This window comes from Plectropomus leopardus, chromosome 11 (genome assembly GCF_026936395.1).
Source record: "Plectropomus leopardus strain MGB_pleo_1.0 chromosome 11, ASM2693639v1, whole genome shotgun sequence".
Classification (NCBI taxonomy): Eukaryota; Metazoa; Chordata; class Actinopteri; order Perciformes; family Serranidae; genus Plectropomus; species Plectropomus leopardus.
The window spans coordinates 20,419,789-20,443,551 of record NC_142186.1 but is presented as its reverse complement, the minus strand read 5'-3'; the positions used below and the strand labels follow the sequence as shown (position 1 = coordinate 20,443,551).

General features: G+C 40.1%; 1 protein-coding gene across 9 annotated transcripts in view; it reads right to left on the bottom strand.

The window, feature by feature from the left end:
- LOC148188251 (uncharacterized) overlaps window positions 1–20,766 on the bottom strand; it is a 28,906-nt gene extending 8,140 nt beyond the window's left edge. For 2 of the 9 annotated variants that reach the window (XM_088084261.1, XM_088084263.1), the window contains exons 1-3: window positions 20,595–20,766; window positions 20,342–20,465; window positions 17,378–17,446 (exon numbers count right to left, since the gene is read on the bottom strand). In XM_088084261.1, the coding sequence (XP_087940387.1) occupies window positions 17,378–17,446; window positions 20,342–20,465; window positions 20,595–20,626 (225 nt within the window). In that variant the 5' untranslated portion in view covers window positions 20,627–20,766. Of the gene's footprint in view, window positions 1–10,119; window positions 10,237–16,495; window positions 17,035–17,377; window positions 17,447–20,341; window positions 20,466–20,594 lie in introns of those variants that run through there. The other 7 variants (XM_088084265.1, XM_088084266.1, XM_088084259.1 and 4 more) reach the window with 7 other exon arrangements.
- Between the last annotated feature and the right edge of the window lie 2,997 nt (window positions 20,767–23,763).

Below are 23,763 nucleotides of genomic sequence, written 5' to 3'. Positions count from 1 at the left end.
ACGGACACCACAGGCATTATCGGCTGCTCCCTTCACACTCCACCCACAAACACACACATTTCGCCACTCACAAAGATGTCGGCGTTCAACAATGTTCTGACTCAACCTCTCACAGCCTACAAGCGTGAACACAAATCATCCTCTGAGCTAGGTGCAGCCAGCCAGGAGGAGATGTTCCAGCATGTACCTTGACATTGCGGCTCTGTAATTCACCACCACAGGTTTCATGTATAATTTACCACCGCAAGAAATTCCTCTTCCATGTATTATTAAACAGAGTAACCCGTCATTTGGACTCAGCACTGTTTTCGCTGTGCAATTACGTCCACACAGCACTGACTGTTTGAGAAAGTTTTCGAACAGTTAAACTGAATAAGGACATTATTAGGCAGACTTTCTAATGTGGGAGGTCTCAGTCTAGAAACACGACACACTAAATTTAGCTGATAAATCTATAAAACCTGTGTATACCATATGATTATATAGCTGTAATTTTACTTTATCTAATTGCTGTAAGTTTGTTTATGTATCTGTAATTGTTATTTTGGACATCTGTTGCACTATAATACTTTGCGAGGAATTTTAGATGACTGAAATCTGCATTTACATAGATTTTGCAGTTAGCTATATACAGTTTACAGTTAAAACTGTTATTAGGTAGAAATATACAACTGTAGCTCTCGAGATAAGAGATCAATCTACAGCAGTCCCAGAGGCCTGGATCTTGGAAACTTTTACCACAAGCATCTCTTTTTTTGTATTGTTTTAGTGAATAAAAGTGATTTTTTTTTTTGGCTTAAAGCTCTAGTGAGCAGGATTTAGTGTCATCTAGTGGTGAGGTTGCAACATTACAAACTACTGAAACCTGTCCTGTGTGCCAAGTGTGTAGGGAAACTATGGTGGCCTGTGCAAAAACCCGAAAACCCTGAATGACCATATCTAGAGCTACTGTTTGGTATATTTGCTCTGAGCTATGCTGGAACAATTTGGCGGACACTGTGGAAGAGGATCCGCTCCTTAAGAGGATAGAAATGGCTTTTTTAGCTACCTTAAAAATGCCTTTCACAAGCTATTTAACTGTTGGAAAACTGAAGAAATTGGTTTGATTTCTTTCAAAAACATGGGGTGAAATGCAATAACCAGTTTGGCAATAAATGTCCCACGTATTGCGAGAAATTAGTCAAAGTTGATAAATAAAATGACCTGAAAATTAGTTTTTTTAAAAAGGGGTGACAATTATTACAAAATTATGAAAAATCTATTGACAAATAATCAGAAAACTAAATTAATAACCATCGTACTTCTATGTTTAAAATTATGTTAAAGAAAAAAATTCTAAATATATTTTTTAATTGTCTGCATTTTTTTACAGGTCATTTTCTTCCTTGTAGAAGTTTATTTTTTACTTGTTAACAGCACTTTAGAATATTGTACATATAAATTTTTCATTTTATTTTCATATATAAACGAGCTAAAAGGGAATCATCATCTGAGTTAATCCTATTTTGACTGAAACTTTTAAGACCAGTCACTTGTATCACCAGGAATAAGTGTCTCTGCACAATATACAGCTGCCACATGATTATGTGAGATGGCAGTGTTATGACTTGGCTTCAGTCTGTTCCCAGTGGTATTTTGTTTTTGTCCTGCCAAACACAAGATGCTTTCTGATTGGGCAGGGAAACTGTAATTTCCATCGTGATGTTGTCTTACCCATACAAACTCTTTTGGGTCACTGTGTTGTGATATTGTGCATTTCTTTCTAGACACTTTTCTAAACACTGTTACTCTTAAGTAAACTGTCATTTACTTTTGCTTTGCTAAATATGTCACCCTCTTTAATCAGTCCAGCAGTTCTCAGTTTTAGTCGTATAACCGCTGCCACTGTGTCAGCTCAGGGTGACGAGTTCACTGCCAGTGTGCCTCGTAGTGAAACCACATGAGAGAAACACAGTGACCATAGAGTCTATAAAGGGAGCAGCCCGTTGCTGAGAAAGAACCACAAAACTGCGTCTTCACCCCATTTTCAGCTCAGGAACGACAGAAATAAAGGTCCCTCATAAAATATGCAGGGACTATTTCTGGAAGACAGCACGTTTATACCAAAAGGGAGCTATGGGACCCATTGGGGCATGCTTTAAACTGGTTTATAGACTCACTGTTACAATGTGATGACTTGCTTTATGAGTGAAAGGGAATGTAAAAGCTTAACCCTGCCTAAATGTACATTATCTGGTACACGGACAGAGGCAGGAAGAGCGAGCAGGCACAGGACAAGAGAGGCCACATCCTTCCTGGCTCTCATTGTACTGTACATCTGAATTATACTTCCTGAGTAGTAATTCAGTGGGAGTAGCCACAGAGCATTAATGTATACTTATTTAAAATGAGACAGCTGCAAGGACAAGGGCTCTGAAGAGCTACTGGAACGAGAATGAGTAACCTAATGAGCAGCATTACTCATTTGAATGCAGTCAAGGTGATTTCATTGTACAATAGAGTGCTGCAGGAATGATGTTTATTTGTAGGCCAGCCCGGAAGTTAGCATTGCTATAGTTCCCGTAACAAAAAGCCTATGGGATTTTCCATTGGATTTTTTATTATTGCAGAAAAGAAGATCCGTGGGAAAGAAAAGTTTATGATATACGTTTTGTTCATCAAGATAATCTTCACATATGAAAAAAGGTTTTGATGATTTTTGAGTATAACACTTATGGTAGTTATGGCTAAAAGTGAACTACAGCATGATCACATTTTCTGCTGTAAAGTCATGACATGAGGGCACTCTGTGGTCTAATTTAGTTACTTGTTTTATAAGTCTTTAAAAGCACATATGAAACAGGGGGTTGGGATTCCACTGACAATAAATTTTGAGCCTCAGACACTAAATTTCCTGCATTCTGGTGATTTTTATGCATCAATTTGTGCTTATTCTGCAACAATTTAGGGTGTTAAGATCTCCAATTCAGTGCAAATAAAAGTCCTCTGCAACTTTCATGTTTTTATTGGGGTTGACAAATGCACATATTCTAAATGTTGAGGGGTGTCCTCTGTGTCCCCCCTGAAATCTTTGCCTATATGTTCAGACTGGTCCCTTTGAGAGTGCTAAATATTATAATTATGTTTATTGTGGCTAATGCATTAAAATTTAAGCAGCATTTTAATCATAGTTTTAAAAGTTTGATAACCATATAAGGGAAAACATCAACATATAACATCAACACTTAAATAGGATTTTATGGGGAAAAAAAGGGTCCACTATATAAACATTTTATATTTGCATAAAAATAATGTTCATCATCAGCTTCCTGTGGTGGAAAAAAAACATATACACTATACACACGAGTCCAGACAGAGCTGATTAGAACTGTTTAACCTTAACCTGTTTTATTTCAGATTTTAAATTTTCATTTTAAAGGTACTGTACACACAACCTTAATCAGACAGTATCTATAGTTATCAGACAAATGAAAGGGAGTAATAAGCTAAATATTTCTCTCTAAAATGTCCTCAATTAAAAAAATTGTACTCAAGTGCAGCACTTGATTAAATATATTAACTTACTTTCCACCACGATGACAGATTCTTTATATGTTATTTTTGCATTAAAAATAAATATATTTTTAAAAAATCTGCATCTAGTCGCATTGTTACTAGCATTAGGATAATATACAATATATATTAACCTATAATTACACATCGTATTGGGTCAACACGATAGGTGTTCACACTTTGCTGTCTTTATTAGTGTTCAGCTTGAAAAGTGTGTCTCAGTCTACACGTTTGTAGGTGCATACAGTGCATGCTTTCTTTTGTCTCAAAGCACATGTCTGCATGTGTGCGTTTTGTCCGTGTTTCTGCATGTGTGTTCATCCCAGCAGCCCTCCAGCAATACAAAGAATGTCAAGAGGCTGTGGAGGCAGCGAGGGCGTGGGGAGCGTGACTCAGTGCGGACGGTGATGAGACAGGACAGCTTTACAGCAGCAGGGCACGCTGCAGCATCAGACACACGCTGGATTTGAATATTGCATTAGAGCACTGGAGCTGTCTCCTCATGCCCCCGAGGCCCTGTGGAGGTCTAGCCCGGTCCTGAACCCTCATTCTGGGTAAAGGCAACACAGAGCCTCAGCAAACCGGAGAACTCTGGACCAGACTCTTCCTCAGTGTGTTTCACCAATAGTTTCCTATGGTTTAGTGTTAGCCACAGTTTGCTGACGTGTGTCTGTCTGGATAAATGTGATGACATTATATGGAGTTGCTACTGTGAGGAGACGGAAACTGAGCTCCTGTTTCATTCAGCCTTTCTAAGTAGCTGACGACCACATAGTGACATTCTGGGCCAAACCCAAAACCACAAAGCCCAATGTGTACAGAGTGAAGGAAGGTGGGAGCGTGGGCTGCTGAACTCTGCAGGATTGTAGAATAGAGATAAAATGAAAAATGAACGCAGCTACCATGACATCCCCCTAGGTTTGTGAACTCCTGTTCTGAAGGCTCGAGTTTGACATTTTGGCCATCGCTGCATTGGATTTTTGGAGCCAGAAGTGACCATACTTGGACAAGAGTGTGAGAGAGCAAGAGCTAACCCCTCCACTAGCAGCTAGCTTGGTTACCACAGTAACTGTGATAATGCTAATTTTCACTTGCAAAAACAGGCTTAAAAGCATTAAACAAAAGTAGGGGATACCGAGAACAATTGTAACATCTCAAATTGCTTCAATCAGAAATGTGACAGAAACATGAAACTCATGATGCACATGGTCTGTGATAACCCCTCTCTGCCTGCAAAAGGACAAACTGGTGTCTCATATTTCTCAATGTATTTGAAAGTAATTACTTTCTTACCCTGACTCTTTACTGGCTCTAATGGAAAAACCAAATGCTGAACAAAATATTTTAAGCAACCAAACTTTCATGAACTGACTACACACTGAAATAGCAACAGCTGTGGCACCTATACTATTTGGGGTTATGCCAAGGTTACAGTCCCTAAGATCGTCACAGTGATAGCACCTTTTCAATGGACGGCACCCACCTGCAACCCTAAATAATGTGTGATGTTAAGCCTTAACAACTTGCAGTGCAGTTATCATGAACAGATAAATTAGCTAAAGATACCCAAATCATTTTTTGAATCAGACTGTAAACATGTTTATTTCTGCTGTCAGTTTGGTCGTTTTAATATGGGGGTCTATGGGGACTGACTCGTCTCGGAGCCAGCTTCAAGTAGCTGACAGAGGAACTGCAGTTTTGGGTATTTCCATGTTGGCTTTATTTTTAAACCCTGAAGGTGTTGCTACGTGAGGGAAAACAACATCAGTACAGATTATTCAGACCTATAAACAAGTGAAAGTGGAGGGAATCAAGAATCAAATCTAGCCTATGCAAAATGTAAATTATATACCTAATATTTCTCAAAAAAGGGCAACGGAGGAGAGAGTAAATCTACCACCTCCAAAATATAGAAAAGAGATGCTGAGGGCAAATCTGGCAGCTCAACTCAACATGATCTCACCAGATAAAAAGAGGCCACAGAACATGAGTACAAAGCTCCAGCTACAGTAGATTAAACCATTAACCACAACAGCCATTGTAAAGTGCGACGCTCACATACGGTAATGCTTTTTAAAACAACACTGTGTTGAGTGTTCATTTGAGTCACAGCCACTAACAATGCTCGCTGGAAAGCCAGACGTGTTGGCAACCAGGGGGAACAATACAATAGACAAACACAGCTCTGTGATCAGCCCTGCCCACTGATGGATTCCAAATGAAGATGTCATCTACTACACAAGTCTGTGTGCAAAACAATAATGTTGACAGGAACTGGAAGTCTGGTGCAAAGTAGAGGAAGCATTAGCCTAAAGGTAGGAAGAAGTGGCAGATGACTAGAGTACAGCAGCTGACTCAATCTGGACTGGGAAAGTAGATGATTAACACTCAACAGTTACAGTCAAGGTGCTATTTTTAATCCCAAACACGCCTGTGAAAGTTGTTTCAGGAGAGAAATAGCTCTGGAAAGATCTACCAAAATAAAGTTAGTTGGAGTTAAGAAAAGGCCTTTGAAAGAGGTCATACAGATGTATTTAATCTCCACCACAGGAAACCCTTTTTTGTCTGGACCACATCGTCTTGGTCTCGTACAAGACGATACACTCACAAGGCCTCTTCTGAATGAGCCATTGTCTTTAGTCTCTGGTCCACAGCAACAACAACAACAGCAGCAGCAAAGGAAGACGGCAGAAACAAAAAACAATTGTACTGTTTTTGGAAGAGGAGAAAAAAGTGAGCGATTGTTGGGTTTCTCCACGTCAGCGATCATGAGGAAGAGGGGGGCAGAAAAACAAAGAAACATGTCATGGTGCCCATTTGGGGTAGAACTTGAACCGCAGTCCCTAATAAGAAGAGAGCAAGGGGGGACCGTGTGATGTGGTTTGTGCATGTGTGTGTTCTCGGGCAGAGTGGGGGTGTGTGTGTCAACTTTATTGTATGTCTACATGAGTTTACACATTAATATAATCCATGCTATAACAACAACAACAACAACAAAGAAAACACAGCAGTTCTACATTTTAATGGGCTGATGTTTGCATTATGTAAAAGAGAGAAAATGTATGCATGTCTGTATTTCATGTCCTGAAAAAGCTCTGCTAGTCTTTCTAATTTGAGATTACTGCATACTGCACAGTATATATAGCATGCTTTTTCTGAGCTCAGGATAAAGCCCAGTGTACATGGACACAGGAACTTTTGTAAACGGGGTTTTCCCCCTTCTCTGTCTTCAAAAAAATTCCCATCCACACACACTGTTGTGAAAGAATCTCTGTCCACACGAAAACGCAAAAGCACAACTTAAGTGCTGTCAAGAGCATGCCAAACCAACAGATGGTGATACAACCCTCATGCTGAAGCCATGCTAAGAGGAAGATGAAGAAGATGTTGATCAGTGGCCTGAAAAAAGCTATTACCAGAAGGCTTCCTGGAGCGGTTATCTCAGTAACGCTTTCTGACGCCTCTGTTCCTCAACATAGTGAAAGTGTAACTGTACATTTAAGTGTAATCTTAAACGCCTCTGCGGAGAAGTAACTGTAAATTTGTGTGAAAACATTTAAAAAGCCCTGTAAGCAACTTTAGAACCAACACTACTTTGGCCACATTTGCCATTGTGCGAAATGCCGCCTCATTTATGACCCCTCACAAAGGAAACAACAGCACACACTTTGACATTACGAGCCCCAAACTCTCTGTCTACACTGCCAAACTGAAAACTACCAGGCTTTATGCTGCATTCACATGGAATAAGGGAGATGACATACCTGATATCATGGATTTTTGGATGAGAGCAGGACATAAAAATTAGGAGAGGCCAACAGAGAATGCAATAAGTTACAATGTACGCTCTGTTTTTAAGGTGGCGTACACGTTAAAAAGAAAGACACTTTTTAAGCCTTAAATCCTCTGACCACTTGATTTTTATTAATAGCATTTACTTGCACTTTTACTTTTAATACTTACTTGCATTTAATATAATACAATTACTTATGATACTTATTTACAATAAATAACAGATGTATAAAGACTTAACTCAATTAATAGTCTTATAGATGACTTTTACTTCTCCCAAAGTCATTTTCTGGTAAGAAATCTGAACTTTTACTCAAGTATGAATTACAGGTACTTCATCCACCACTGTTGTTATGCATGTTTAACTGTCCTGCCTTTCCATCAAACTGTTTGTTTTTTGCGTTCAGTCCAAAAGTCGTTTTCCGTCTGCCTGATTCTGTGTGAAAACAGCATAAGCTTGAAGCTCCCTACCTATTAATTATTTATAAATAACTAATTTAGGGTCAGGCCCTATGGCTAGCATAGCAGCACATTATATATTCATGCACATTAAATGCTAACTAAAGATGCTATACAGTACTTAAATATTAAATATGTAGCCCTGGGGAGAAAAAAAACCCTTTTAGAGGACACGGCTCTACAGATTTATCCTATTAGATTCAACTGTATACTTCACACAGTATACAGGTACTGAGGCAAGAAAATGCAGTTTAACATCAAACCAGAAATGCAAAAAGCAGTAAAGTTTAGAGTAATGTACTACAAATACAGAGTATATGTACAGTGGGATGAACAGTAAGATACTAGAAAGATACAAGAAACTCCCTCAGGTGTTCAGCATGAACTCAGCAGTTTTCCAGCTCAGTAAATCTGCACTAAACAGCTCCACGTAAACCCATCTCATGAACTAAAATGTTCATTTTGACCTTCTATATTCGATAAGTTTTCCATGTAGCCCTGCAGAGTTTATTCGAGGACACTTGTTGTTCTGTTCATTTCACTCAGCCTGTGTGTGTAATAGGAGCCTCAGTCTAGATGCACAAATTATTGATGAGCCACATCTCTCAAGTGAAAATAGAAGAGCGGTTTTTCCAGTTTCGTCCTCCAATGTGGTATTAACCTAAAGTGCACCACAGTGGGCCCCCTAATATTCAGCACTTTATGTTTCCATTTTGTTATGCAATACTTAATTAGTCTGAGTACTGATACCCTTGCATAGGAATGTTGTTAGTCAACAAGATTGCTATGACTTTTTTCAACCAACAAGAGGCAACTCCGGACTTGTTTGTAAATGTACGCAGATGCACACGGACAGAATGCAAGTGGGAACACAATCAATAAACATTTCTTTCAACATTTTTTTTCCTACAAGCTACCTATGTGATAATCTTAGCACTATAGCATAAGTAGTTTTTTCACCTCTGACTTAGCACATCCATGCCGGCCTCCCAAAGCTTAAGGAGTTTTATGAAGAGTGGACACTTTAAGTTTTATCCAGAATGGGTTAAATTTGGAGGTACAACAGGATGTGCAGTTATAAGGTGTCAGAATGATAAATGATCGGGCTGTCAGACAATCTGGCTGTTTTTCCGTGTAAATCTACAGCTCACCATGTCATGTATGTTGGCCTAGCTGTCACTTGTTCCACATAAAAATGTAGAGAAAGAAAGTAACAGAAAGAGCAAACACAGTCACATAGTCAAACTCAATCAGAAGAGTTATGAGTCATCATCACACAGTTTACTGACGCCTGACAGTCCTGCTCACATCAGCCCACGGGGGTCTGTCAGTTAGAGGCACTTCATCATTCAGCATTATCAGTCCCATTAGCACCAACCTGCAAACACTGACTCACTCACTCCAAATCATGATGCAGGTACACGGTACACTTAATCACACAACTTACAGACCCATATTAACACATATGTCAAGTAAAACTGAAGTGAAGGCAGGCCATCATAAACACATGCATTTCCTCTCCGCTCCTTCCCTTATCTCTTTTCTCCCTCACTCTCTCCCCTGTGTTTTTTTCTCCTGGATTTTTCCAACTCCTGCTGACACAGCTGCAAGTCAGTCAGCTTGGACTCCCACTCTGATGGTCCTCATCTGTGTGAGGGCGTGTGTTTGTCCAAGTGATATCGCTGAAGAGGTAGGCTTTTCTACAGAGAGACAAATTCCTCCCGATAGCAAAAGGCATTAAATCTGCCGCACGCTATCACTCAGTGGAAAAGTTTGAAGTGTCTTATCTGTGAAGTAAAATTTCCTTTGGGTTTCCCAATATTACACAGTTAAAATAACCTTGTAAATCTTGCATCCTATCAAGGCAAAGTTTCCCGCTGATTCATAGGCATTGTTCAGACTCAAGTTATTGTCCCTCTGCTAGATATCAGCTATAGAAAATCCAAAGAAAACATGACTCCTGCAACATAAGCAACACGTGTGTGAGGAATTAAAAGAACTGAATTATTTTCAAAATTCGGGAATCACCAGATTTCCAATGAAATTCCCATCTTTCTAAATTCTGATCACTGCCAGAAGTCAGGACCTTACAGTAACTATGTCTCACGCCCATGTCCGTCTCTTTCAAAAAGGATTATGAATTCTTGGACTTTTTCAGGATCAGTGCTCTCAGGGTAAAACTTGGGTAAAGTTCCTCTCTGTGTAGACAAGTTGAGGATTAAGGTGTCAAGTAGGTAAATAAAGCCTGATACTTGACAGACGCTGAGGACTTTGTGTTTGTGAGAGTGTGTTCTGGCTTGTGTCACTCACTGAAATGGGCGTGTCTCTTCCTCGGAGCAATGAGCTAACGAAACCAGAGAGGTTCCCTGTTTCCTCTTTATAGCGTCTTCGTTGTTAATGCTTTGTCCCCAGAGACAACACCGAAACCTCCAGCTGATAAAAGGAGCAGAAGGGTTAAGAATAACAAGAGGACAAACTGATTTCAAGTTACAATGGTGCTGTTTTTACTATAGCTAATCTCTTACTAGTGATATCAGGACAGTAGTCTTGTAGCACTATCTTTAAACATGCAGTTACTCGCCAACATGAAACTTTTACAGTCTGTTTAAACGTGTGAGGGCTTGATTGCTTTTCTTTTCACCTTACAGTAAAAATCAACTAAAGATTGATGGAACGAGGTGCAACAGAAAACCAGTGAAATATTAGTCTGTCAAACAAAACCAGGAACCTATTGTTGGTGTGTTATCACAAAAAAAAGCAAATCTACATACACAAAAAAAAGAGGATCCTCTGTGACTCAATTAGGGCAAAGCTCTTGCACAAAATGACAGAAGACACTGACCAAAGCAAACTTGTGACCTCTGAAAACCTTCGAGTGGGAGGTCTGAGGCAAAAGGCAGAGATTGAGGTCAAGCTTCATTTGAGACTGTTTTGGGGGCATAAAGGTCTCGGGTCTCCAACCAAGGCCTAACCCGAACTGTTTGACCCCCGATGACCTCTGAAGGATGCTTTACAGACCAGCAGGAAAAGCTGCTGGATGTCAGTAAAAAAGCAACATCTCAGTTTTAGAGTTATACTTCACCGAGAAAATGACAATTTGTGTATCAATTGCTCGTCCCATGTTATGTTGAATTGGTGAAGAAAACTTCGTTTTTCTCTCATGCCTCCATGGCTAACAAACGCTAAGATAAGTTTGGGTGAATTGAAGTCAACCCCCCCCCCCACACACACACACACACACACAATGTTGAAACAAAGTCTACACTCTCGTCCAATCTTATGCTCAATACTTCCCAAATACATGCAACTTTTACAGGGACGCATAAGAATAGATAAACTTTGATTTGCGTATGGAGAAGGGGTGGGATTAAATAAGCATACGCTTCTTCCTTTATGTATATTTCAGAAGAAGGGGAAAAAAAACCCACCATTGTCTTTTGTATTTTTGGAATTTGTTGTAATTTCGCATTACACGTTCGAAATAAAATGATAAATGAATGAAATGAATTTTTTTTTGCTAAAACCTTACAATTAATTTATTAAACAATTAAAAAAAAATATCATGTAGATTTGGTTTTAGTGCCCAAGTCCCAGTTGGAATAAAATTTGTAACTGTCGGTTTTAGTATTAAGGCTCGGATATACTTTCCGCATTGAACATCTACGAAAAATTGTGGTCACACGTCCACGTTCGTGGACCCACTTAAAGTAAAATCACTTCAGCCACCAGCAACAAACAGAAGGGCTGGGAGCTGAGCTTACTGTCCTCTTACTGCCGACATCTGGTGAAACTGAAACTAAGATGACACTGGGTCTGGAGTGAATGTCTAACTTAAAACCAACTTCAGTGCCACTGCTGCGACTGGCTTGACTGTAGTGTTTTGGACTGGAGTGTGGAACAAGAGATTACTTTTTGCAATTCGGGCATGTACATTTGGCACACTTGTTATGTGTACAATGCAGTAAAAAATGGGCTGCATGCCGCCATCTGCATAGGAGTCTGTGGGGACCCTTGTGAACACACAGACGCAGAAACTACAAATTGCCTTTTAGTCCCAGAATTAACCCAGTGAGCAAACAGGACATATGGAGACACTACTGCAGCAGTTCCCAACTTTCTTAATCTAATGTGCCTCCGCAGATGTTCTAAATATGAACTTTTGAATGGATTAATTGATATTAATTCTATTAAACTGGACGTTACAATACATTTTGTATAACAGACATAGTCAATTGTAGCACACCCAAACGACCCATGAGCGTGTTTACGTATCAGTTTATGGAGACTGATACTTTAATGGTTACATATTGAGTTAATTGTCTTCCTAAACACAAATAGGCGCACATATCTATCTAAAACCATAATTTATATTTATCACGTTAACCTGTAGAAGAAGATTACTAACCTTGAATCACTGCACTAGGCGGTCAGTACATTACATGGTTAAGCCACAGGTCAAGCTGAGTGTTTTGTGGGTTTACCACTGCCCTCAAGCATTGTCAAACTTCCCCTTAATGTCAACAACTGTGCACCGGGCAACGATCCCTGTAATGGTGGTCACATAAAGGGTGTCAGTGTGTCAGACTCTGCCGTCAAAAGCAGTTGTGTCCAGTTTAATGGAGGCTCCTTGATTTAATGACCATGTGACATTAGGCATGGGAGTACCCTGAGGTGATCCTTGGCTGGAGCCAGACTGTGCGTCTGCCAATCTGGACCTGTTTTTCCCGCTCAGTCTCACCTCTTAATGCTCACACAGTGGGTCGGTCTTTTCTATGCACCCCTCAGGGAAGCTTGGACTGGTCCACAAACTGCTGATTAGGGGGTGCTAAAGCTTCCTGCAGATCAAAGAGCAGAGGACGGTGGGCAACTCAGTCCAAGGACGCAGGCTAATCAAAGTTAAATTCAGGATAAGCCTTCAAGTTTCACCGTGGGCCAATAGCTGGAGACAATGTGATTTTGATTAAGGCTGATGGCACTGGGAAAATCCATTCTCTTTGAACCTCCATGGGGTTAAAAGCTGAGACCACCTCTGTGACTGACAGCCATGAAACATGGGAGCTCACAAACTGCCGGCGACAGAATCAAAGATCTGCGAGCGTGGTGAGCTCTTGCAAGGTTGCACACAGAATGCCAGACTGGGACACATGATGAAAAGTGCCCACATGTTTGAGATGAAAAGTTAACATGAAACATTTGCCATTGTTTCAAGCGACTGTGAATTTGTTCCCCCCTCGGGCCACAAACTCATTAGATACAAACAAACATTCCCCGAAAAAGAATTAACACCATAAAAACTTGTAAATTCTGATGGTGTGTTTGATAAATGGCTGTCATTTCAAATCAAGAGGACGATATCAAAGAGCTTCATATACGTACTTGGCTTTGATCCATGATTTGTGGTTTCATGGTCATTTGGACACTGGTTGAATAACAACTCACATCTCGGCACAGATGCCAGTTGCTTGTCTCCGTCCTCGTCAAAAAGGCACCAAACACTTTGGCACCTGGGCGTGAAACCTTCAAGCTGCTGCACTCCAGCCTCCATTAACCCGAGCGCCGTTTGGTGAACACATGGCCGATCTAAACAGTTGCAAGAGCCCCATTAATTAAATTTCTGAACTGTGCTTAACTACACCACACGTTTCAAATTATATCATAATGTGTGCTTGCTGTCTTTCAAACCAAAAACCATTTGAGTATGCAGAGTCCCGCTCCAAATTATCTGTTAAAGATTAAATCTCTTCATGAGAGAAAAACTCGTGTGAGCCTGATCAGGAGCAAACAGGAGACGAGCAAACTGCGCCACGTCACCACACTTCACATCCCTACAAGATATGTCCACTTAGTCTCATGTTTTGGGACAACGTAGGTGTTGACGAGCATTTGTTTGTCCACATCCAACCACCGCGTTGTTCAAAAAGCAGTGAAACCATGCATGTCCCCGCAGGCTGGGACCTCCACATGGTAAAAGGTCTCCTGTTGAGGGACAAGCACAAAGGAAGGACGAACTTCCATCCCTGAGGGGACAATAGGGCCTGTCACAGGGACACTTACACTGCTCAACACCTCAGCGCCACAGAACAGGTGATGAGACTTCCTGCAGGGGACGAGGATAAATCAGAGAGATGTATGGGACCACAAAGAGACGGACAACATCCTTTTTCAGTGGACTTCATCAGCAGGTGAGATACAACAGGAAAAGCTGTTGGAGCGTGTCTTTTCTTAGATGAGGCTTCATTTAGCTTGTTCGCTAACTGTGGGATTTCAACCCAATCTGCAAACCGTCTCGCCCAGATGACCCTAACGCTCAGTGTAGCTCATTAGCTCACATACAGGAGCCATACATCACCAGCATGTGGAAACCATTTTGATTTCACCTGGTTCCTCTGCTGTAGGGGTGCAGTCGAGGCGGAGGCGGCCTGTTTAGGATGTGGAGTGCTCCATAATGATACTAATTGGTGGTGTAGAGGTAGAATAGGCACAGGTTTACAGATCTGAGCTATTGTGTCTTGAGAGGAAGGTTGTACTGAGGCGATGAGCCTGAACGTAGATCCACATCTGGTCTGTGCCAGCTGTTTGACAGATTGTTTTGGAGCACATGGGCAGGCGTTTATTCTGTGATCCGGACCTTTGAAGTCTGTCTTGCTTCCAGTAAGCGCTGACTGTCCAGACTCATCCTCCTTTACAGGGTATTACAGTATTTCACAACTAAAAAAAAAACACCCTCACATGATTCTGGAGTTTAGACCAGAAGTCTAAGTCTGAAAAGTGTGAAATACTATAAGTGTGCAAGGTAACATCTTAAAAAATGTGTTTTTTCCCTGTTCCAGACAGTGAGATCATGAGAAGAGAAAATATTACATGATGGATTCATTCAAAAGCCACACCCTAAACTATTCAAACTTTATAGATGGTTTTAAGAGTTTGTACTTTTCTCTCGTATGAGAAACAGCTAAGTTTAGTTTGAATTAGTTTGTTGGTTACTCTAATTTTATGGCCTAAAAAAAAAGAAAAAATATCTTGTCAGAAACTTTTCACTCCTATAGCAAGATCTCCATCACCGTCACCATCTCTAATCTGTGGATATCAGTCAAATAAAGCTAAATATACTGGTTCTATGTCACTAAGGGAATCTGTTGTGCAGCAGTTGCTGTACAAAGTCGGACAGAGTTCAAATACAAAGAGAGCAACTAAAAAATATATATAAATAATGAAGACACAATTGAGGCAAAACAACAACTGTTACCAAGAACTAACTTAACCCTATTGATCTTGTTTTTCCCTTCATGTTTTGATGGGGTTTTTTTCAGCTGTGAAAATCAAGCATTGTAAGATATACGATGTTGTATGCTGCACAGATTGTGAGGCCCTGTAAAGTGATAGTTTGGATTTTTTTTGAAGTGGGGTTGTATTGGGTACTTTTCCATATTTAGTGTGTTAAAGAGATTTTACCACAAAATAGTTCCAACTAAAAAATGAGTAACAGTTCTTCGTTCTGTTGGGGAAGCTGTTAACGGCTTCGGCTGCCCATCTATCTTTCATCAAACCCACCAGACTGCATAGACAAAAACAGTAATTTTAGCATTCTGAAGACGGGAGCAACTGGTCTATAGCTGCTTCAATCGGTTATTTGGTTTGTGTCTAAAAACTGCCAAAGTCACACGATGACAAACATGTAACTGACTGAAGCCGGGGTAGAGCAGCAACTCCTGTGCTCAGTCTGGCTTTAAAGAGAGCAATACAACAGTGTCATTTCTCCAAATCACTGTCTGACAGCAAGATATAGCAGTGATCATTTTGTAAACTTATTCTTTTTAAGTGGATAAAATGTATTTTTGTCACACTACATTAGCTTCCATGTTGGACTCCAGCTTGATTCTTCAAACTGGGAGTGTGCTGACCTACATCTACTGTACGCTGTATGAATAAGTACTCAATATAGCCCTACGTCATTTTTTTTTAATTATCCCTTTAAGGTGAAGCTGTGATTTTGATATATATAAATAAAATTCAATATGCGCAAACTATGGATTTCTTGACTTGGAATCTACATAGTTATAATAAGTTTATGTATAATAAGCAATCGTTATGTTTTATGATCACGTATGTGATCGATGTTTTTCCTGGCTGCAAGTTGAAGGTTCAGTTTGACCACAGCTGCAAAGTTTATGACAAAACAAACTACTAAAACCTCTCACAGTCACCTTTCAACCTCTCAGTATTTGACTCTCAAATGTTTGATAATCTTAATGTCATTACTTTAATAGGACAACATAGAAGGGCTGTTGTGCCAAAACAAGATTGTCCTCATTTTCGTCTTGTTCCAACAAACTTTTACAGTGTTTAATATTATTGCAGGTGGCAGAGCTGCCATCTAGACATGACAACCTCTCCAGTCTTCCAGCTGACACACACTGACCCACATACAGAAACTAATCCCCTACTTTCCAGTGTTTGTTTTCACAGAAATCCTGAATGTGTTGGTTTGATGTTTATGTGAGGACCTATTGGCTGACTGACCTCTAAGTCTGACTGCGGTGTGCTTTTCATAATGCCCGCTCCGTCTCTGGCGAGGCCCTTCGACGTCTGGTATTGTTTCACCACAGGAAAGATGTTCTGCCAAAGGCTATGACTCCCTGAGCCAAGTGGAAATACCCAGAATGTCTCTGTATATGATGAGAGAGCTGCTCCTCTCTGTACTTACACAAATATTGATCTTTAATATAAGGAAATATTACAAACGCATTCTTGTCATTCTCATTGTACTCTTCTTCAGCAAACAATAAGAGCTGTGAGCTGCCCAGAGACACGTCAGCAGATGGCTCCGATCCACAACACGGCACTTCACACCTCGCTTGACTACAGCCCAGACATCAATCAGAGCTGTGGCGTGCTGGAGCTCCGACAAAACAATGCTTCATGTACATCCAAACAACTTTGGCGCCGGGTCAACAATTTTGACATATTCAGGACATTTTACAGACATCTTCCTCCTTTTATTTTTTTCTTATTCTTCTTCTTTAAGCAAGATTGTGAGCGCTAAAACAAACAATGTAGGGGCATGCTGTTCCCTGACCAGATGCAAACTCCAAACAAAAGGCGTCGTAACTGGCAGGAGCGTGGTGGGGAGAGGGGTAAAGGTCAGCACAAAGGGCAAGATAAACAGGAGAAGGACACACCGGTGCGAGCATGTTTAGATCAACCACCAGATCCAGGCCTTGTGTCACTGCACTGATGAAGAGATGAGAAGAGGAGGAGAGGATACTATCACTCTGCCAGATCTCTCATTGGATAAAAGCAGAACTGAAGAAGAAACGACTACAGAAAAGTCAATGATGTCTTCTAGGAATTAGGTTACTGCGTTAGAGAATGTGTTTTGTGGGACACGTTAAGCAACTTAAAACACCTGACTAAGGTTGGAGAAAGTCTGGGACAGATTCAGAACACTATGCGGTGTACTGTTAGGAAACAGCGAAACTGAAATCCAACCCTGCATTCACTCAACTGCTTCATTTGCCTTTTTTGTGATGTGTCTGCAGTGTTTGCTGCTTTCTCGTGGATGTGCGCTGCTTACCGTCTGGCACTTGGTTGCTGCTTTTTTATGAAGTCCTGACCTCACCTGCGCCCTGTGTTTGGGAATGTCCTGCACACAGCAAAATAATAAAAAAAATACAGACAGAGGGCAGTTAACTGCAGAACAATATGACGACACACACTTCTATTAGGTCATGAGTGATGATTGAGAGGAATTCTACACATCTATACATCGTTTTAGGAAAATTATGTTTAGGATATTTTTTTTTCTAAGTAGAAGTATTTTTTTACCAAGCAGAAATATTCGTATATTTTAAATGTTTATACCAGCGCTGCAAAAAATTATGCCAGAGGAATAATTACGAAACCCAACCACTTGGAAACCAGGCTTTTCTCCCCGCTGAGGTTGGAAAGAAGGTGCTGAATACATAAGGCTTGCACTGATATATGACATACTTTTTTTTAATATTACGCTACTTAAAATGCACAAATTGAAGGAACTGAACATTGAAATTGGAGTCATATTATTTATTAATATGATGAATAAATTGACTGAATTTGACCACAGAGGACAGGAACATGCTGTAAAGACAACACTGACATATGTATTTCATCTTATGAAGTTAATATGGTGACTGTGTTAGCAGCTACCTGTTCAAACCTTCAGCAGAGCCACTGAGCATCAATACCATACATTTGGAGTCGTATTTTTGGCCATCTGGTAAACTTATGTCTCATATTCACTCTCCTTTTAGCTCTGCTTTGGTCTCCAAACTCCTGAGTCCAAATGTCTGGCTCTTCAGCTGCTAAATGTTCCAAAATGATCACCAGCTAGTTGCTAACTTTGTCTACCTGCCATTTGGTGCAAGACATGTGGTGCTCTGTGGGTTTCTGTGGGTTTCCACTGTTTTTTTTTTCTTTTTTTGCAAAATTCTGTGCTCCAAAACCAAAACTATCAGTTAATTTCATCAGATGTGATCCATTGTTAATATGAAATATATCTATTAATGCAGCTTAAGTCCAAACATCAACCTAACCTCCTCTTCCTTATGATGTAAATGATGATAAATAAGTCACCATTCCTGGATACTAAAGACATTTTGCCAGCAAATATAGTCCTGGCAACTGGTACAAAGCAAATTAAACAATTTTGGCAGGAGCATGAATGGGTGGTGGCAGTTGCTGCTCTGGGACATTACATACTCATGCAGCAGGACTGAATTTCAGGTTTTATTTCTACAAACATTAGGAGGAAGATGATGGAGACAAATATTACCAGGAAAGCCCAAGCACGATATCTTTATAAGGAAAACCTGCACCTATGGTGATGCATATACAGGTAAAAAAAAAAAAAGTTAGATAATAATAACAAAACAAACCCTAACCTTTTCACTCCGTTCACAATCAAACCCGGGAAGCATTTTTCATTCCAAGACAAATGGGCTCCATCAAGATTGAGCGATACCACAACAGGTTACGGCGCCCCAGGCCCCTTATCATTGAACTTAACCTGCGGAAGACAAAGTGCTACTACAGACGATTACCTCTGCGGCTACAAATAGCCACCACATGGCTCACAAGGCCGTCAGCGGCTACAGAGATGCCAGAAAATGGTCCAAGATGGGCCAGGGCAGGAAGCTGGCCACAGTGCGGCTTCCTTCCTTTGAAGTGTCATTAATCCTCAAGCTTGTGTGTGTGTGTATATGTGTGTGTATGCGTGCTCTTGTATTTCTATTTTTGTGAGCACCAATGTGACCCTTAAGCTAAGTCCACACGACCATGGGTATTTTTGAAAACAGGGTTTTTCCCTTCTTCATTCTCAAAAAAAAAAAATTCCCATCCACACATACTATTATAAAAAAAATCTCTATCCAAATGAAAATGCAAAAACACAATCGATATGCTGTCAAGAGCATGCCAAACCCACAGGTGGCAATATAACTGTAATATTAGAGCCATGGGAAAAAAAGAAGAAGAAGAAGATAGTAAATGTATGTAAAAGTTATCCCTGTGAGCAAAAAACCTCAGGCCTGAGATCAGGGGCACCACCACGCATTTTGGGCCCCTTGAAAAGCTATCATATTGGGCCCCACTGCCAATGCCACACGAATCCTGCGCAAATACTTTAACCACACCTCCTGAACTCAATCAACCCACTTTGCCAATTATCTGTATGAGCGTTTTATTTTAATGACGGCAATACAATTAATTAATCAAAAAAGTGCAAAGGAAGTGTCAGCATGGGAGGAACTTTTGCTTTGTAAAACCTAATGGAGCTATTTTTATTTATTCATTTTTTAATTCAAATTTTCACTTGACATTATAAAGAAAGTTGCTGGGAATTTGCTGTAAATGATGTCGAACATTTCATTTTTTAATTTAATTTTTAAACATTTATTTAAGCATTTGCTAAATGTATTTAAACAAAGCTTTGTGTTGGAGTCTGTTATATTGTTTGTTATATAATTCTAGATTTTGACAGAAATATTTTAATTATTTTATTTATTTTTATTTTATATTGTAAATGCAAACTGGTTCCAAATATCAGTTTCATTAACTAATAATAATCGGTATCGGGCCCTAACAAAAAATATCCGTTGGCCCCTATCTGCTTAAAGTGATGCAGTATTATACTACTAATCAACTTGGCTTGGCTTGACAAATTGTAACATTAACATGTAGTATTCTATCATAACTAGCTAATGTTATGATCATAGAAATATTTTTATGGTTATGATACTTTGAAAGGAACCATCCTTCATAATGAGTACTTTTCACTTTTCCACTTTTGACATTTTGAGTATTTTGTGTTGAATTATTTTTGACTCAAGTAACATTTTGAATCCAGGACTTTTCCTTGTAATGGACTATTATTAGACCGTAGTATTTCTACTTTTACTGAAGTTAAACAAAGTGTAGTATTTCTTCCACCACTTGATATAACAACATAACCAAAAAATCAGCTTGTATGAGCTGACATGTCATTTGACAGAGTGCTGCTCACCTTCTTCAGCTGGGAGTGGTGCTGGGTCTTTGGGGAGACAGGGCTGCTGAGGATGAAGCTGCATCTGTACTTTAACCTGACACCAGGCATGGACAGGGACAGCTGATTTAGTTTGTATAACCTGCTGAGAGTGTGTCCACATTTCAATGACGGTTAAAGCACATTTCTGTGTGGATATTAGCTAATATTAGGGGAGCAAACGTAGCTTATTTCACTACGAACAGGTACATTTCCACCACTCACGGTGACCCACCTGTCTTTGTAAAGAGCTGGGTGACATAACATCGCTCTGTCTTTTTTGTCTCCTGTCTTTCTTTTGGTCTCAGGTACTCAGACTTTTGACTTCTTTCACAGACATTCATGCTTTTGACACGCTGCTCTGATTCGCTACTTCCGTGTGCGCCAGGTTTAGGGGTCGGACCGCACCATTTCATGAAAATGCAGGGGGGAAGAGGCCTCACAGAGGCTCTCTGGATGTTTACTGTTTTTTTTTTGTTTGTTTGTTTGTTTTTTGTTTTAAAAAAAACCCCTGAGTATTAGTTAGCACAATGTAAATAAAATATTTTGTATCTTCTGTTAATGGTAATGGGTTAATAACTGTATCTTGAACTTAACATTTTTAATGTTATATTTTTAGGACCCTTGAGCCATTAGAATCGTCCTAACTTTTCTCCCCAGTGATGGCGTTTTTCTGTAGGCCAACTCAGAAGCTAATGTCCCCCTGGTTCCCTCCTCAAAAGGTCTGTGGGATTTTTTCATTGGATTTTGGATCATTGCAGAAAATAAGCTCTGTGGCAAACAAATGTTTATGATACTTACACATTTTGGTCAGCAAGATAATGTTCATAATTGAACACCACTTACAGGATTTTTGACGCCAAAATGGTTAGATTGCTAGAGATAAAAAGCTATTGTTAGGCTACAACGAACTACACTATTATTTTGCTACAAGGCTGCAAAGTCATGTTGGGTGCGACTCTATTTTTATTTTATTTTATTTTTATTTTATATTTTATTTTATTTAGCCGCTTGTTAGCAGCTGTCTTTTTTAAGACACATAAAGGCTTCAATGTTCACAATGGGGTATTTCCTGACATACCCATTGCATTCCCTTATACAAGTCCAAATGTGCACATGCTGGTGTGCTCAACCCTGTAGCACCTAAATGGTAATATGAATATTTAACTCTTTTATAAGAAATTATTTATTAAGAGATTAAAGCATAAACTAACTACGGCCATGTACAGTACGTGTTTTTTTTAATTATTATTTTAGAGGTTTCTAGACATCATGGAAAGACAGAAAGTACAAGACAGCCTCATTTCTAATATTCCTAAGATATTTTTGGGGTATCTGGTTTCCTCGTGTTAGATAACACATGTAAACAGAAGCTGCATGGAGAGGCCTTCATCCCTATCGCCGAGGAAACTGGTTCAAAGACGGCTTACGGCTAAAAGTGCTGAGGTATTTGAATAAGAAGATGTCTTTAAAATGCACACGCTTCTGTCCATCAATCCCTTAAAATGTGCCAGAGAAGATACTTGAGGAGTGTTGTTAAACTTCTGTTGCTTAACACCACATGTCATAAACTGCTTTTGCTAGTCACATTACAAAGATAGGCTCCTTAAATTTTAGCAAATATCATACCTAAATTTAAACTGAGAAAGACTTAACCTAAGAGAGGTTAATGCACGCTGCAAAAATTGCCATCTTATCCATTTTTTTAACTTGCTTTCTTAAAGCAGGTTTAAATAACCTGGCAGTGAGAGATTATTTCAACCCGTTACCAAATAAAGTTGTTTTTTGCCTTATTCTGTCATCTTTCTAAAATCCAACTTCATAAAGATTACTGCTCATCAAATTAAGGCCTGGTGGAGGTGCTGGGGGAAAAAAGCTCATCTCACTATCTCATTTATTAAGGTTGCTGATCAGAAGCTCGCTTCGATAACTGCAGAAACTGGAGAATGCACGTTTTTCGGGTCAAGATATCATGGACATGAGTACATTTCAACATTTGGGGAGACACATATGAAACAAGAGAGTTGGGGAGCACTCCACCAAGGGTGAGCATCAAAGACTTTATTTCCTGCATTCATGATGATTTTTTTATGCACCAGTTTGTACCTTTCTACTTAATTTATGGTGCAAATGTCATAAATTTTGCCTCTGCTATTCTCATGTTTTTATCACAGGGCACAAATGCACGTGTTCTAAATAATGAGTGGGGTCGGCCCCCTGTGTCCCCCTGAAATCTGCACCTATTCATGATATATTCCAATATACTTGAAAAAAATTTGTTTGTACTGAAAACAGATTAATAACTTTGAAACCTGAGCAAACTGGATGACTTGACTTGGAAGAAGTCAGTGAGCAAGAAATGAAGAAATTACTTTTTACTAACTTAGCAAGAAGTTAGTGTAGGTGTGAGTGTGTGTGTGTGTGTTGTGGGGGGGGGGTTCTCCGCACAACATTCAGTCCGATTCTTCACAGTTCAAACACCACAGATCCTTTTGGACCCTGGTTGTCTCCCTCACTCTCTCAGTACGTGATCTGTCACGGCTTTTACAGGATTATCGCCCCAAGTTAACAGGGTCTTAAACAGCTGACTGGCACCAGGAATCGTGCCAGGAATTAGCCACCTGCCACCTCGACCATCCATAACCACATAGCAGCAGCAGGGGGAAAACTCTCCACACAGGAAGTGACCTCCTACGGGGGCAAAAAAGATGGCGTCAAACAAGGTTGAGGTTGCTTGCCACCTCTCACACATTGCTCAGCAGGAAGTGTGGCTTCCTTGAGTCGTGGCTGCGGGGGCAGAGGTCAGGCACTGGGACCAGCAGATCGTGTTTCTGCACCCAGATGTGGCCGTGGACAGCCGTGGCTCCAGTCTGGAGGTGCCCCAAATGCAGCGTGACTGCAGAAACAGGAACTTCTATTTTGAGAAATGCCATTTCTCTGATAATACAGGAACGCATTGATCTCTTTTTTAAAACCTGTATTTTTTTAAGGCTTTGCTGAGCGTGTTTGCTATTTTTAAACTTCACTTCTACATACTTTTCTAACTTGAGACATCAGTTTTACACTTTTGCTGAGAGCTACAGACAGAGCTGTTTCACAAATGCTCCTCATCTGCAGAATAAGGAAAGGAGTGTGCATGTGCTGATCATGTGAGCCTAAGCATGGCTCTGTTTTGGAGCATGTTTCTATTCTCTGTAAAGTATCTCCAGTGGATATGCGTGTGTGCTGTGCTTCCTCACTCGCTTGTCTGCCCTGTCAAGAGTGATGAGCTTGAGAATGAGAAACAGGTGTGTGTGAAATGTGCACATCATTCCTTTATCTCTCTTTCACCCCTCGATCCCGACCTCTCTGAGCCAGTCATGTTGAGCTGTGTTTTATGACAAAGGGGGGGGGGGGAGAGGGTG